Source organism: Corvus hawaiiensis, chromosome 11, assembly GCF_020740725.1.
Source record: "Corvus hawaiiensis isolate bCorHaw1 chromosome 11, bCorHaw1.pri.cur, whole genome shotgun sequence".
Lineage (NCBI taxonomy): Eukaryota > Metazoa > Chordata > Aves > Passeriformes > Corvidae > Corvus > Corvus hawaiiensis.
The window spans coordinates 7,600,217-7,612,753 of NC_063223.1; the positions used below are offsets into that span (position 1 = coordinate 7,600,217).

Sequence of the window (12,537 nt, forward strand, 5' to 3'; positions counted from 1 at the left end):
TACTAGAAAATCTCACAGGAGTAGAATAAGAGTGCTCAGGCATATGTGCTTCTCCTGACATCTGGATTATCTGAAGGGTTTCCCTGTGCATCATGGGCAAAATGTCTGCACTTCTACATTCAGCTTTTGCTTTCACCAAAATTCATTGAGTATATTAAACACACCCCTTGTGGTGGTGTTTTTTTGTCATTTAGATGGGAAGAAAACCCTGTGGTTTTGAGGATGTTTTATTCCCTCCACTGCCCAATATTTTCTTAATTGAAAGATCCATCCTGCTCTAAGTGTGGGAAAGCTGGGATGCTGCCTTCTACCCCAGAAAGAGGAAAGCAGCACTTAGTCTGGGCCCTTCAGCTTAATGTCATGGATTAAGCACAGAATTGCCTTTCCATGCTCCACAAATCCCACACAGCTCCACAGAGACACCCTGAGTCTGCTATGTCACTTCTGGATGGAGTTGTACAACAGGGTTTTAGTACTGCCATGTGTACTCAAATGTCAGTATTTGCACAGAATTTTTTTATTTTATATTAAAAGCTATTTTTTAAAAATAAGCTATTAATATTAAAAACTGTTTTTATTCTTTCAATAGCCCAAACTTTTGTCTCGGGAGTTGCTGGATCTGGTGGCCTCACACTTCAACCTGAAAGAAAAGGAGTATTTTGGGATAACATTTATCGATGATACGTGAGTGTGTTTATTTATTTTAAACAGCTGTGTCATTATTGCAATGTAAAACCTTATCTCTGAAACCGTGGCAGCTTGGCATGATGGAAAAATGACTTTTTCTTTCAAAGAAGAAAGATTTTCCTACCTTGTGCTGCTTGGCTAGGGAAAGGGGAAGGCACAAAACAGAAACTATTTGGAAAACATCTTCAGGCACAAACCAGAGAATCCTTGTAAAATACTTTCCTGATGATTTCACATTTCATATTTGTCTCACAATGTGAAAAAACTGATTCGGTGATAATTTCCCATGTGAATACCCTCAGCTTTCCTCCTCTGCACTTTTAGTAACAACAAAAATGTTTTGCATTTATTTCCAAAACGAATTGCTCCTACTGCTTTTCACCTGAATCTCAAATGTATTACTGAGCATTTTAACCCCAAATTTCCCGAGCAGAGTGAGCTATGAGGTTAGTTCTGCCCAGGAGCCACTCTCCTCTCGCTGAGCCTGGGCACAGTGCTCTGTCCGGGCTCCGGAGCGCTGTGGGAGATCTGTTCCATGGCACTAACCCAGAGTCAGCTGGGTTAATTGCAATCTCACCTGGTGTTTAGGCTCATCTCTCAGCAGGGCACTGAAATGCTTCCCCACATCTGGGTGCAGGGCCAGCGTCTCCAGAGGAGTTACCTTCAGCTCCCCCAGGAAAGCTGGAGCAGAGGTGCTTAGGGCAGTGGGGACACAGAGCTGTGCACTAATACAGCCCCTAAATAAACCTCTTGTCTAATGGGAATAGCTTCAGTTCCTGCTGCTCTCCGTCGCCGCTTTTTGTGCAGTCCTGGATGGAAGGCTTCCCCTACAAATCCTGTCAGAGCCGTGTTTGGGGCCGCCCTGCTGAGGCACATCCCACGTACAGGTGCAGGACTGGCCCTGGGGACACGCTGGAGTTCATGGAGCTGACAGGAGCCGCTCTCTCTGGGGCCCTGACCCCAGCACCGTGATATTTTTACCAGCCACTCACATCTTGGGCTATCCCTAGAATATTTTTGCCACATCCTTGTCCTTCCACTTGCTGGAAAATACCTTCCCCCAGCTCTTCTGTAAATCCCTTGAGGATACTGTTTGTACTTGGCTTATTTTTTCCCCTAGAGGAGCTGCCATGAAATTCTTCTGGATGTTTTTGGTTGCTGGCACTGAGTCACAGTGAGGTTTAAAGTGCTGCCAGGGGATTATCTGAAAACTGTTGGCTTCCCCAGAAACTCCAGTGGGATTCCAGTGCCTGCCTTGGTGTGTGCACAGGGCTGGGTGCTCAGAGGGAGTGTGTGGCCTCTGGAGGGCACCCATGGCTCAGCCTTTCAGGGTTAAGGGTTAGGAAATAAAAGGAAGTAATTTGATGAGATGTTTGCCTGCCTTGGAGCTGAGTCTTCAACTTTTTAAAGTAACACTTGGAGTAAACGGGGGCACTGAAGAAATTTCTGTATTTTCCATCCCAGTTTTTAACCTTCTCCCCAACCTGTTTCCATAGAGGTCAGAGCGTCTGGCTGCAGCTGGATCACCGTGTCCTGGACCATGACTTGCCCAAGAAACCAGGGCCAGCAACTTTGTACTTTGCCGTTAGGTGAGTAATTGTTTCCACCAAGCAAACATTACCACTTGGGTTTATTTATCACCAGGGGGTTTTGTTTAAAATAACTGATTACAGATTTGATAAAGGAAATAAATGTCAAAGCAATGTGTTATTTTTAGAAGGAGATTAGGCCCTGGCTACGTGCTGCTCTCTTTTGTATTTCACTATGAAATAAAGTAGGTTGGAACCTTCTACTTTTTAAACTGTTACTAGGACATTATTCCTAGGGTGGGTTTGGGGTTTTTTTTGTTTAGAACCTTGTATTTTAAATATCTTCTTTGCCTGACTTGTCTTTAAATGTGCTAGCTTGCAATATAGTTTATTTAAACAACCGTACTTACTTTTTTCCTTCTGTTTACCTAAGGGTTGTCTGTACTTTAAAGGGATTGCTGATGGCTGTTTTGCTCACAGCTTAACCAGTCCCCAGGAAAGAATAAAATCCCTGGCAAAATGATGATTTTGGCCAATGTAATTGCATTACTTTAGGGCTGTTGCTGGCAGAGCTCTTCTGGTTAAGAGCCTGAAAAAACCCCACGTCCTACGAAACAGAGCTGTGCTGGCAGGAAAGATCAAGCATCATATTCTTAATATTGTTGGAGTTTTTGTTTTCCTTGCAGTCTATGAGGGAAAATGAGAGCAGACTGACCTCATTTGCTTTTCAGATCTGGGTAAATTTATGCCTTGTGTGCTTAATTATTTGAAGCACTTCCAAGGCAGAGCCTCTTGTGTAGCTGGGTCAGTCGGCACCGTCGCCTCCCCATGTCCCCCACTGGTCATCAAGGGAATGGGACAAACAAGTGGCACTTTGTTCTGGCTGCATACGTGCTGATGTGTGGTGGTGTTCAGAGCTCCTCTTCCACACTTAAGAAAGAAAAAGCTCCATTTATAAAGGGATGATGCGCTCCTCACTATATTTACAATGTTTGATCAGGATCTGGGAGGTTAGAGCCTATGGCAGCCCAAGAAATCTGTGAAGGCAATCCTATAACTTGAGCATTCTGTTGGTTGGAATTTTTGCTGTTTGCTCACGGTTTTCATTTTGGCCCTCTCTGTTGCAAGATGGTCCTCAAGAGGACAGGTTGTGCAGAGACTTGGGCAAGAGTTAATCTGTGAGGAGTGGGCTTGGCAAGATCAACTTTTAGAAGGGAAATTTTAGCCTGACTGCTCTGGGGTCATGAGATCCAAAACAGGCAACCAAGGAGGTGGACAGTGAGATGCAGAGCAGGAGATTACAGAAATAATTAACACTACAGAAACTGCCTGCTCCATAGAAAATGCATAATTCCAGCAGAAAAGCCACTTCAAAACCTGCAGTTTCCACTTGCATTACTGGAAATGGAGGAATCTGCAGATTCCTCTTTTTTCTTCATCACTTCTCATCCCTGAGCTTTTGCTGTTCAATAAGGAAACATGATAATCCTTTGAGATTTTAATTATTGCCAGCTGGCATAAACTCAATCCAGTCACAGAGGTTTTTGGACGGTACACTCAGCTGAAGGGCTCTATGATGCAGATTGAGGACTTACAGAAGTGTCATTTTAGTTTCAAGGAAGCTGACAGCATTGGAAATAGAAGCAGAATGTGCACTTTCTAGTGTTCCCGAATGTGCCTGTCATGCCCTGAACATCCTTATCTCTGGTCCAGTGTTCCCCATCTGTACAGGGGTGATAAGAGGGTACAGCTTGTACCACGGAGGAAATAGAGAATGAGGACACAGCTGGAGCAGGGGGCAGTGCCCCCTGTGCCCCCACCCTAAATCCATAGATCCTACAGTTTCCTGCTTTGTACCAGCAGTGACTGGGAGCTGACTCTCTTCAGAACCAGAACTGTCCTGCTGCTGAGGGTAAGTCAGCCACACCTGACCCTGGCTGAAAGAAACTGGAAGTGCAAATGAGGTCATTAGCTGAGGAAAATCACGTTTTGGTGAAGGTTTTAGCAGGCTGAGGAAGGTTTGCTCTGTGAAGGGCTGGTCTAGCAGCAGGTTAGGAAAGGATGAAGAGTGTGGGTCCTGCCCTCTGCTCTGCATTACTGAAGAGAAACACTCAAGGGTATTTAAAATAAAGTTTAGCAAAGCTGTTGGAAAAAAAATGTATCAGGTGAGATCAAGAGAGGGTGGAAATACCTGTGGCTCATAGAGTTCATGGAGAAAGATGAGTCATGGAAATGTATAACAGCTTTTCAAATGTCTAGGGTCGGCTGCTGGGCTGCCCCTTGGACAGGCTGCATGCCTGTGAAATGGGTAAATTATCTGCAGAGGCGTTCTGGAGAGTGCTTTAAAATTAATTTGATGGAACACGCCATAGGAATGTGAAATATTAAAGCAATTACTATTTAATGTCTCACTTTTCTGAAGTCACAGCATAAACACTGCAGACATTCCTGACACGTGTGGCAGGTCCCAGCTTTACTGCTCCCTACTACGTGCTCCGTGCTGCTGCTGGGGACTTGTTCCAATGTCTTGCAAATCATCTGTGCCAAGATGATCATCAGTGCAGTCATTAGGGGATGGAGCTTGAGGCTGTCAGGAGCCTTAAGAGCACCATGGGGCTGTGGGAGAGACTGGCCTGGCTCTGATTGCCCTGTGTTTGTCATCCAGCCCTCCTGCCATCAAGGACAAGGCACTGGGGAGCCCTGGGGTGATCTGCATTGCTGAGGCAGTGGTGGTCCAGGTCTTTGCTTGGCTGCAAAAAAGTTGTGTCTTCTGCCTAGCATTTGGTGGGAGCATCTGGACCTGAAGGAAAGTTAATGGCTCTGATTAACATTTCTGCTCTCCTCCTGGAAGGAAAGTGGTCCTGCAGGGCTGCCAGCAACCCCTGTCCTCCAGCAGAGTGTTGGACTGGCTTCCCCACCTGCAACACATTTGGAATTGCCTTTTCCACTGCTGTGACTTCGCCTGCAGAGGAGGGATGGGCTCTGTTCCTGTAGCGTTCTACAGGGTTTTCATCTCATTTGAAAAGGCATCAGATATCTGGGATCTATTGAACCAGGAGTCCCTGTTCCCTGTGTGCTGTCAGCCTGTGATTTCTGCTTCTTCCCTCCTAATAGGCAGGAAATTAAGTGCAGTAGCTCATAGTTCCTCTGTGCTATTTTACTGCTAGAGAACAAAACACTGAGGAAATAAAATTACTTGGGAGGAAGATGAAACCTATTCAAGAGAGTAACTCATTTTTTTGGTTCTTTTTTTAATTTTCAGGTTCTACATTGAAAGCATTTCCTTTCTCAAGGACAAAACTACAGTAGAGCTGTTTTTTCTGAATGCCAAGTCCTGTGTACACCAGGTAAGACTCGGAGCTTCTGGCGCATCTCTCTTCTATTGCTCCTCTGCCACATACACAGTCCTGCAAACTTAGTAGGAGCTGTGTCTGATTTCCAAAACTAATTGAAGTATTAAGATCTCAGCGTGCTGACTCTCCTTGCCTTGAATGCTGATGCTTCATGCAAATGGATAAGGCTGATGATGGGTTCTAGTCCTGCTTTCACAGCCCTGCTGTGTGCTCAGTGCTCTACAGTGAGTCTTAAATACTCAAAAGCTTTCAAGTTACTTGAAATCTGGGTTGTAGCTCCCCAGGTAGGCTCTGCTCAGTGGCACATCCTCCTGCTCTCTGCATAGCAAACACTCAAGGCAAGCATCTCTTTACTGACCTTGAATCAAACTTGTCTTACGAAGAAAAAGCCTGTGAGGAAGGTCCTATGTTGTGGATTTGGTCCCTAATTTCTTTATTTCCTGCCTTAATTCAGTGAAGTAGTAAAGTAACAGCAAATAGTAAGAGCAAATCCTATAAAGTAGCAATCACAACCAGTTGTTGGAATACTTTCTGTACTTACTTTCTGGTTGAAAGGCTTCCACTGTTTTCTTAAAATGTTCAAACTGGTAAAATACATGTTTTTAAAAGTCACGTCAGGATGTGGTAATCAAAATCTTAAAAAATAAGGTTGATTTGCTGCAGATACACCTTGGTCTGGAATAAGAGTGGTGTGACAGCCAACTTTGCCATGCCCCTACGTGTAGCTGCAATTCAGTGAACTTTACTCTGATGCTTCTCGGATTTTCCAGTTAATGTCAAACTCTGGTGCCTTTTGTTTTCACTCACAGTTCAATCAGTCTAAGAGGGTCACTTGGTTATTACAACCTTTTCTTGGGAAACAATCCTGTATCACTAACTGCTGGTGGAGCTCAGTGTAGCCAGCCAAAGTTTTTACCTTTGATATGCTTCAGATTTTGGAGGATTCTTATTCAGTATCCAGTATTCACTATTTTATGGAAGGATATAGAAAGTGGTTAATGGCAAAGTTGTGACTGTGCTTTGTACAGGAATTCTTTTCTGAAAGAGTGGAGGAAATTGGTGCCTTTTTACAACATGCTAAAGTTTGAAAGATGCTCGAAGAACTTGGGGCCTCACTGGTTATGGTTATTAAAAAGCAAATCTCCATTTGACATACCTGCCACTTAAACTGAAGGGTCTTGGCAACTTGTAGCCATCCTTAAATTGCTCCTTAACTGGAGAAGTTTAACTGGACAGATAGCACAAATAACTTTGGAATTGGAAAATGGGTCTGGTTTTGGGATGGAATGTAGAAAATGCCACTGCTATTGAAACAAGCCCTAGTCAATATTAAAACATTTGGGTTTCTCTATATGTGTTTATGTGTATGTATAAAGCATAACAGAAAGCAAAGGAGAAGAGAAGCATAAAAAAGTTGCAAAAAAAAAAAAAAAAGTTTGAGGGCAGGCTGGGTCTTTTTTTACCCTATGGCTTGCAAGGTGTGTGCTCTAATTGTAGGAAGCCAAAGTGTGGCTTCCCCATTCCTGCAAGCAAAACTGCCACAAACAGAGGGTTTCTGTTGTGTTCAGTTTCTGTGGGCAGCAGAGGGATGAGGATGAGCAGCATCACCTCCTCCTGAGAGAAGGATCTATGGGAAGCACCAGGTGATTCAGCATGTAGCGAAAGCTGGGGAGTCCTGGCTCTGCCTGCAGCCCTCTCTGTCCTGGCAGCTTCACAGCCCAGCTCATGCCTGTGGCTCCTTCAGCAGGAGCCAGTTCATCTACTCTCAAGTAGCTTTTAACCTTCCAATTAACTCTTGTAAAAATATTCTGTCCTACGTGACAAACTTAGGGTCAGTCTCTCGGTTTCAAGTAGTCGTGAAGGGCACATGGGGCCAACCCTCGTCTGTAAGCCCATGGGATATAGACAGGAAGATGCACAAAGGCCCCTCAGATGTGCTTCCACAGCCTGTCCTCTCCCATGGTGCTGCTGGCACAGTTGTGGGCCAGGGAAGCAGCCATGGGATGAGCAATGTCTGAATAGGAGCAGATCCCCAGCTCCATGAGGCAAGTGGCTGATGCTCACTGATGACAGCCAGGAATGTTCCCTGGCATTTCTCAGTCATTAATCCAGCTCCAGGAGGTTAGACCTGCCTCAGCTTGGCTTTTTTGCCTTTCCTTTCCTTTTTTTTTTTTTTTTTTTTTTTTTTTCCATTTCTTTCCTTTCCTTGCTGCATTCATGGAGTAAGGAAACCCCAGTGTGTCAAAAAGCAGCAACCCAGACCCAGCCCATGTGCTCAGGAGAGCTCCTCAGTGCACAGGCAGTGCCAGAGGATGCCCTGCCAGGGCAATATCCTAACATGGATCTCTGCATGAAGCCTCTGCTCTGTGTGGGTCAGAAATGTGGTTCAGGATAAATGCTGCAATACCTGGGGTGTGCTAAGACCTGTGTGGATAGGATTGCTTAAAAGTCAGTCATGGTTTTTTGCTTTCACAAAGGTGTTTCCAAAGTTTTCACTGTAGCCCTTCCCCATAGGGGAAACCCAAATCCAGGATGGTGCAAATGCCTGATGCTTGAGTGCTCTTGTGACATTCCTGAGCCTGGCATGTGTTGACAGCACAGCAGTGTGTGGGTACCTGTGCTCCCATGGCTTCTATGCTTTCTGAGCAGAGGGGGAGAGGCTGATGCCGCCCTGCCTGTGACATGGGCATGCCAGTGCTCCTGCTGGCACGTGGGACACACCAGGAGAGCCAGACAAAGGCTTGGGTGAGCACAGCCAGCACAATGGCAAAGCTCTGTGCCAGTCCTTCCTGTAGAGGGGATTTATCCTGGGCTTACAAGGTTCAGAGGCTGCATCAGAAATATATTTACAGTATTTTCGAGATATCTGTGTGTGAAATCCTGTTAGTGGCTGTATCTAATCAAAGAGAATGGAATCCCCCTAAGGAAGTCCAGCACCTCTGGGGTCAGGCTGGAGCTGCTGGGCAATGTGTGCTGGCCATTTTTCCGCAGATGAATAAAAAATTAGAGTAAATAATAAAGCATATTAACTATATTCTTAGTTATATAATATATTACAAAATATGATTATGAGTAATAACTAATGGAATCAAAACCTGCATGACAGCTCTGAAGAGAGTGAAGGCTTGCTTGGTGCTCTGCAGTACACAGCCATGATTCTCTTCCTCACCTTCCAACCCCACATTCCTTCTTGCAAATAACTGCTCCTTGCTGCAAATCAGGTACTGCTTTACCCTGCCAGGACTTGGAGGAATCTGGGGTTTGTGCATTTTGCAATCTCTGTAGACATTTTGGCAAGGAGGGGACGAGATAGACAATAAAATCTCAGCTGCCAAAAATTTATTTCTTTCTACTCCCCACCCACTCCCCCACCTCTGTGCTCGTCTGTGCAGTCAAATCTCCTTTGTGCCTCTGGGAAGTTTGCTGGCACATGCCAGATTCGTGCATCCTGTGTGACCTGTGCTGTTCTCTGTGCAGTCTCCTCTGCCTGTGAGCAGCTGGGGAGCCAGGGGAGACCCCTCTGCCTGAAGCACAAGAGGGCTGAGACCTCATTTTTACATTTGTGAAGCCTCCTTTGCATGTGAACAGATCACAACATTTGCTGTTGCAGAGTGCCCAATGCCCCCTCACTGCACAAACCTTGGCATCCAGCTGAGACAGCAAATGCTGCCAGAGCTCTCACCCTGCCCTCCTTTCATGTCAAGCTGCCTATTTGCCCCCTGGTCTGGTGCTGCAGTCCCCAGGCCCTGTCAGTCCTGTGTGGTCCCAGCAGCTGCCTGGCTCCTGCTCATCCATGCTCTTGGAGCTTGGAGAAGCCACATCCATTGCCAGGAACAGCTTGGACCACTGAGCAGGAGGTGGGAGCTGGTGATAATTATATATCCAGGTCTGTGGAAGTGCCTCCCAGTAACTTGGTTAAAAACTCGTTTATCCACATGTATTTTGGGAGAATGCAAAGGCTGGAAGTGCTTTGTGTATATCTGGGCTCTCGTTCTCTTATGTGCCTCTCTTTTCCAAGGCTTTGAGTGAGTATCGCTGCCTGAAAACCTTCAGTGGTGACAACTTCAATTTAAAAGCGTTCTCTCCTGTCATTGACTTCAAGAAGCTGGGTTAAGATTTACAGCTGTCTGAAACCTACTGTACAGCTGGAATTTGAGAGTGGAAGCCTGGTGCTTGGTTCCAGGTGAAACGGGTATCTCAGAATGGATGTGTTTGCACAGGGAGCTCTGTAACGTGTTCAGTGTGTTATTGCACAGCCCATGACCATAGCTCAGATATTTTTAGGGAGGTGGGTCAGAACTGGTCACGCACATGCTGATGATAAATTTGGAAAGATAAATTAGTCTTTTCTTCTTTTGAAGCAGCCAAGTTTGGAAAAATAACACCCTACTTGGCTAGCAAAGCACTGTCAAATTTATTATGCATTAGGGCTAACCTCTATATACCTCTGCAGCCATAAGGTTGAGTCTTTGCCAGGCCTTAAAACATGCTCTGTAAATGAAGATCTTGGTCAAGTTGGCTGTGTTCCCTTTTTCCTCTGTGTCTCTGGGTGGGTTTATTTAATTTCCCATTTGTTTCAAGGACTTGTAAGAATTGCTTTAAAAAAAGAAGAAAAAAAGAGAAAAGTTAAAGGAAATGTAAGTTTTCAGAGGAGTCTGTAACTGTGATAGCTCCATGAACAGCAATGCTTGTGAGCACTTGGCAGCCTGAAGATCAGCGCTTACCAAGAAGAGCTGTTGAAACAGACCCCTGGTGTGAGCATGAAGTCTGGTGGGTTTCCAGCTCATGAAGAGCAAAGTGGTCATGTATCAGAGAGTTCTCAAAAGTTTTATAATGGATATTTCCTAATTCTCCCCATCTCAAGGGAGAGGGGAATGTTCCCATGTAGCCTTGTAACACGGTGTAGTCTGATCCTAGCCAAGGCTATTAAATACCCTCTGTCCATTGCCTGAATTGGCTGTTCTGCTCCCAAAGACAGCACATGGAAAGCCCAGGTTGAGGTTCAGCAGGACCAGTTGGCCTTTTGCTCCTCCAGGGCTGCTCTCTCCTGTGGATTCTGCCATGGCAGCCACCCCCATGGCCCAGCCTCCAGAGCAGTGTGTCAGCAGATGAGGAGGATGGAGCGAGGTTGTGCCTGTGAACAAAATGTGACAGCAGGAGGAGGCAGAACCCCACGCTGATGTAAACTGGCAGATCCCCATGGGGCCCCCCACTCGTTACTCCAGGAGACCTCACATGGTTCTGTGCTGGTGGCTTTGGGGAGGGACTTGGCCACGGTGTGGGTTTAGTGCAGGGCCTCCTCCGAGAGTGCTGAGGTCGATCCAAGGCTGCCTGCTGTAAAGGGTGATGGTGCCCCAGGGACCTGTGAGGCTCTTGAGGAGCTGCAGGTTGTGTTCCAGCTGGGCTGGCCCATTGCATATGAAGATTCAGTTGATTTGCAGCCAGAGTTTTGTACCTCACAGCTCTTGATGTATTCACCTCCTCCTGAGCTAACGACAGGGTTAATTGCCATGAAGAGTCCTGCACCTTTGATCTCCTGGCCACAGAGCAAAGATGCTGCGACAGCTCAGCCTGTTCAGTTGTTGTGTGTGTTGGATATCTCACCGTGATGCTGGGGCAGGAAAGCGAAAGGCTGTGATTACATGTTAAGGTTAATGACACTTGCTGTGTACCCTGGCTTGCAAACAGGGAAGTCTTTATGTCTTTCCCCCATTCTCTGTTTTTACTCTTATATTAATGAAAAAAAAGCAACAGTAAACGTGTTCCTGTTGCACTGTGAGTCTCCAAGTAGCTGCTCCTGTCCCTGGAGTTTCATCTAAGTGTTGGCTGAGGCACAAAAGGCAAAGAGAGATGGATGAGAGTGGCTGGCAGAGACAGCAAAATAAAGGGTGTAACAGGGAAACCTGAAGCTGTTCCTCACCACGAGGCACTAACAGCTTTTATTTTCGGGCTGGGTTGGCCTGAGCCCCTGAGGTGGGAAGCAGCAGGTCTGGCCAGCAGGGAGCTGTGTTGGTCTCTGCACATGCACTGAGCTGTGTTTGGTCTCAGGCTGTGTTGCCTTACGTGGTTTGAAGGGCTGTGGGGTTCCATGCATGAAGTGAAAGACATCATGGACCATCTAAATGCGGTGTGAGGCCTCTTGAGCCACCCAGGCTGCAGGGCCCCGTGGGGGAAATGCAGCACCAGCGGAAATCTGAAGTGTTCCTCTGAGGAAGGTCAGGAGGAACAGACTGCCATTTGCTCCTTAAAAAGCTTGTATTCTGCTGCTTTTGTGCTTTGCTTTACCTCCCTGAGGTGTTGGAGTCACTTGCTTTGCTGTGCTTCTTCTCAGCTCAGAGTTTCTGTCCTTGGGAAGTGAGTCCCAGTTAAGGTGCTCAGCAAAGCTTGGCACATCTGATGCAGAAGGGAGTGGGATGGTGCCTCCAGTGCATTGCAGGGCAGTGTGAACAGCAGGTGACTCCACCAGGACTGAGACATAGGTGTGAATGCTGGTAATTGGGACAGGCAATTTAATGCTGGAGGTTATCCATGTGCTGCCAGTGTTTGTCTCTGTGCAGTAATTAATTACCCAGCACAGCCACTCCGACAGGGCGAGTGACAGGATCTGCCTGACCTAGTTCCTCCTGCGCAGCTTGTGTGGTGTAACAGGTTGTGGCCAACACCCACTGCCCTCCCTAAACTGCCAAAAAAAGCCTTAAACACTGAAAAGCTGCTAGGCTTTCTGCACTGCTGGGACCTGCCAGCCTATCCTCTGGCTGCCAGGACACACAGCAGGGATGCTGCATCCCTGGTGGGAAGTCACCATGGTGCTGGATAAGGGCACAGAGGCGCTGGCACTGCTTTGTTCACTTGTGCTGGGTCCACACCCAGCTAATTGCCTGCTTCAGTTTGAACATCTTGAAGACGTTTGGGTCCTTTCTTTCCCTCTGACTAATTGCACCCTTCTTTCAGCTTTTTTAAACACCTTT

The 12,537-nt window shown here is 46.4% G+C and overlaps 1 protein-coding gene across 3 annotated transcripts in view; it reads left to right on the forward strand.

Moving 5' to 3' along the window:
- The window catches only part of FRMD4B (FERM domain containing 4B), a 125,973-nt gene that overhangs the window by 67,097 nt on the left and 46,339 nt on the right, over positions 1–12,537 (forward strand). For all 3 annotated transcript variants that reach the window (XM_048315757.1, XM_048315756.1, XM_048315755.1), the window contains exons 3-5: positions 590–684; positions 2,184–2,276; positions 5,479–5,563. In XM_048315757.1, coding sequence (XP_048171714.1) covers positions 590–684; positions 2,184–2,276; positions 5,479–5,563 — 273 coding nt within the window. The remainder of the gene's footprint in view (positions 1–589; positions 685–2,183; positions 2,277–5,478; positions 5,564–12,537) is intronic.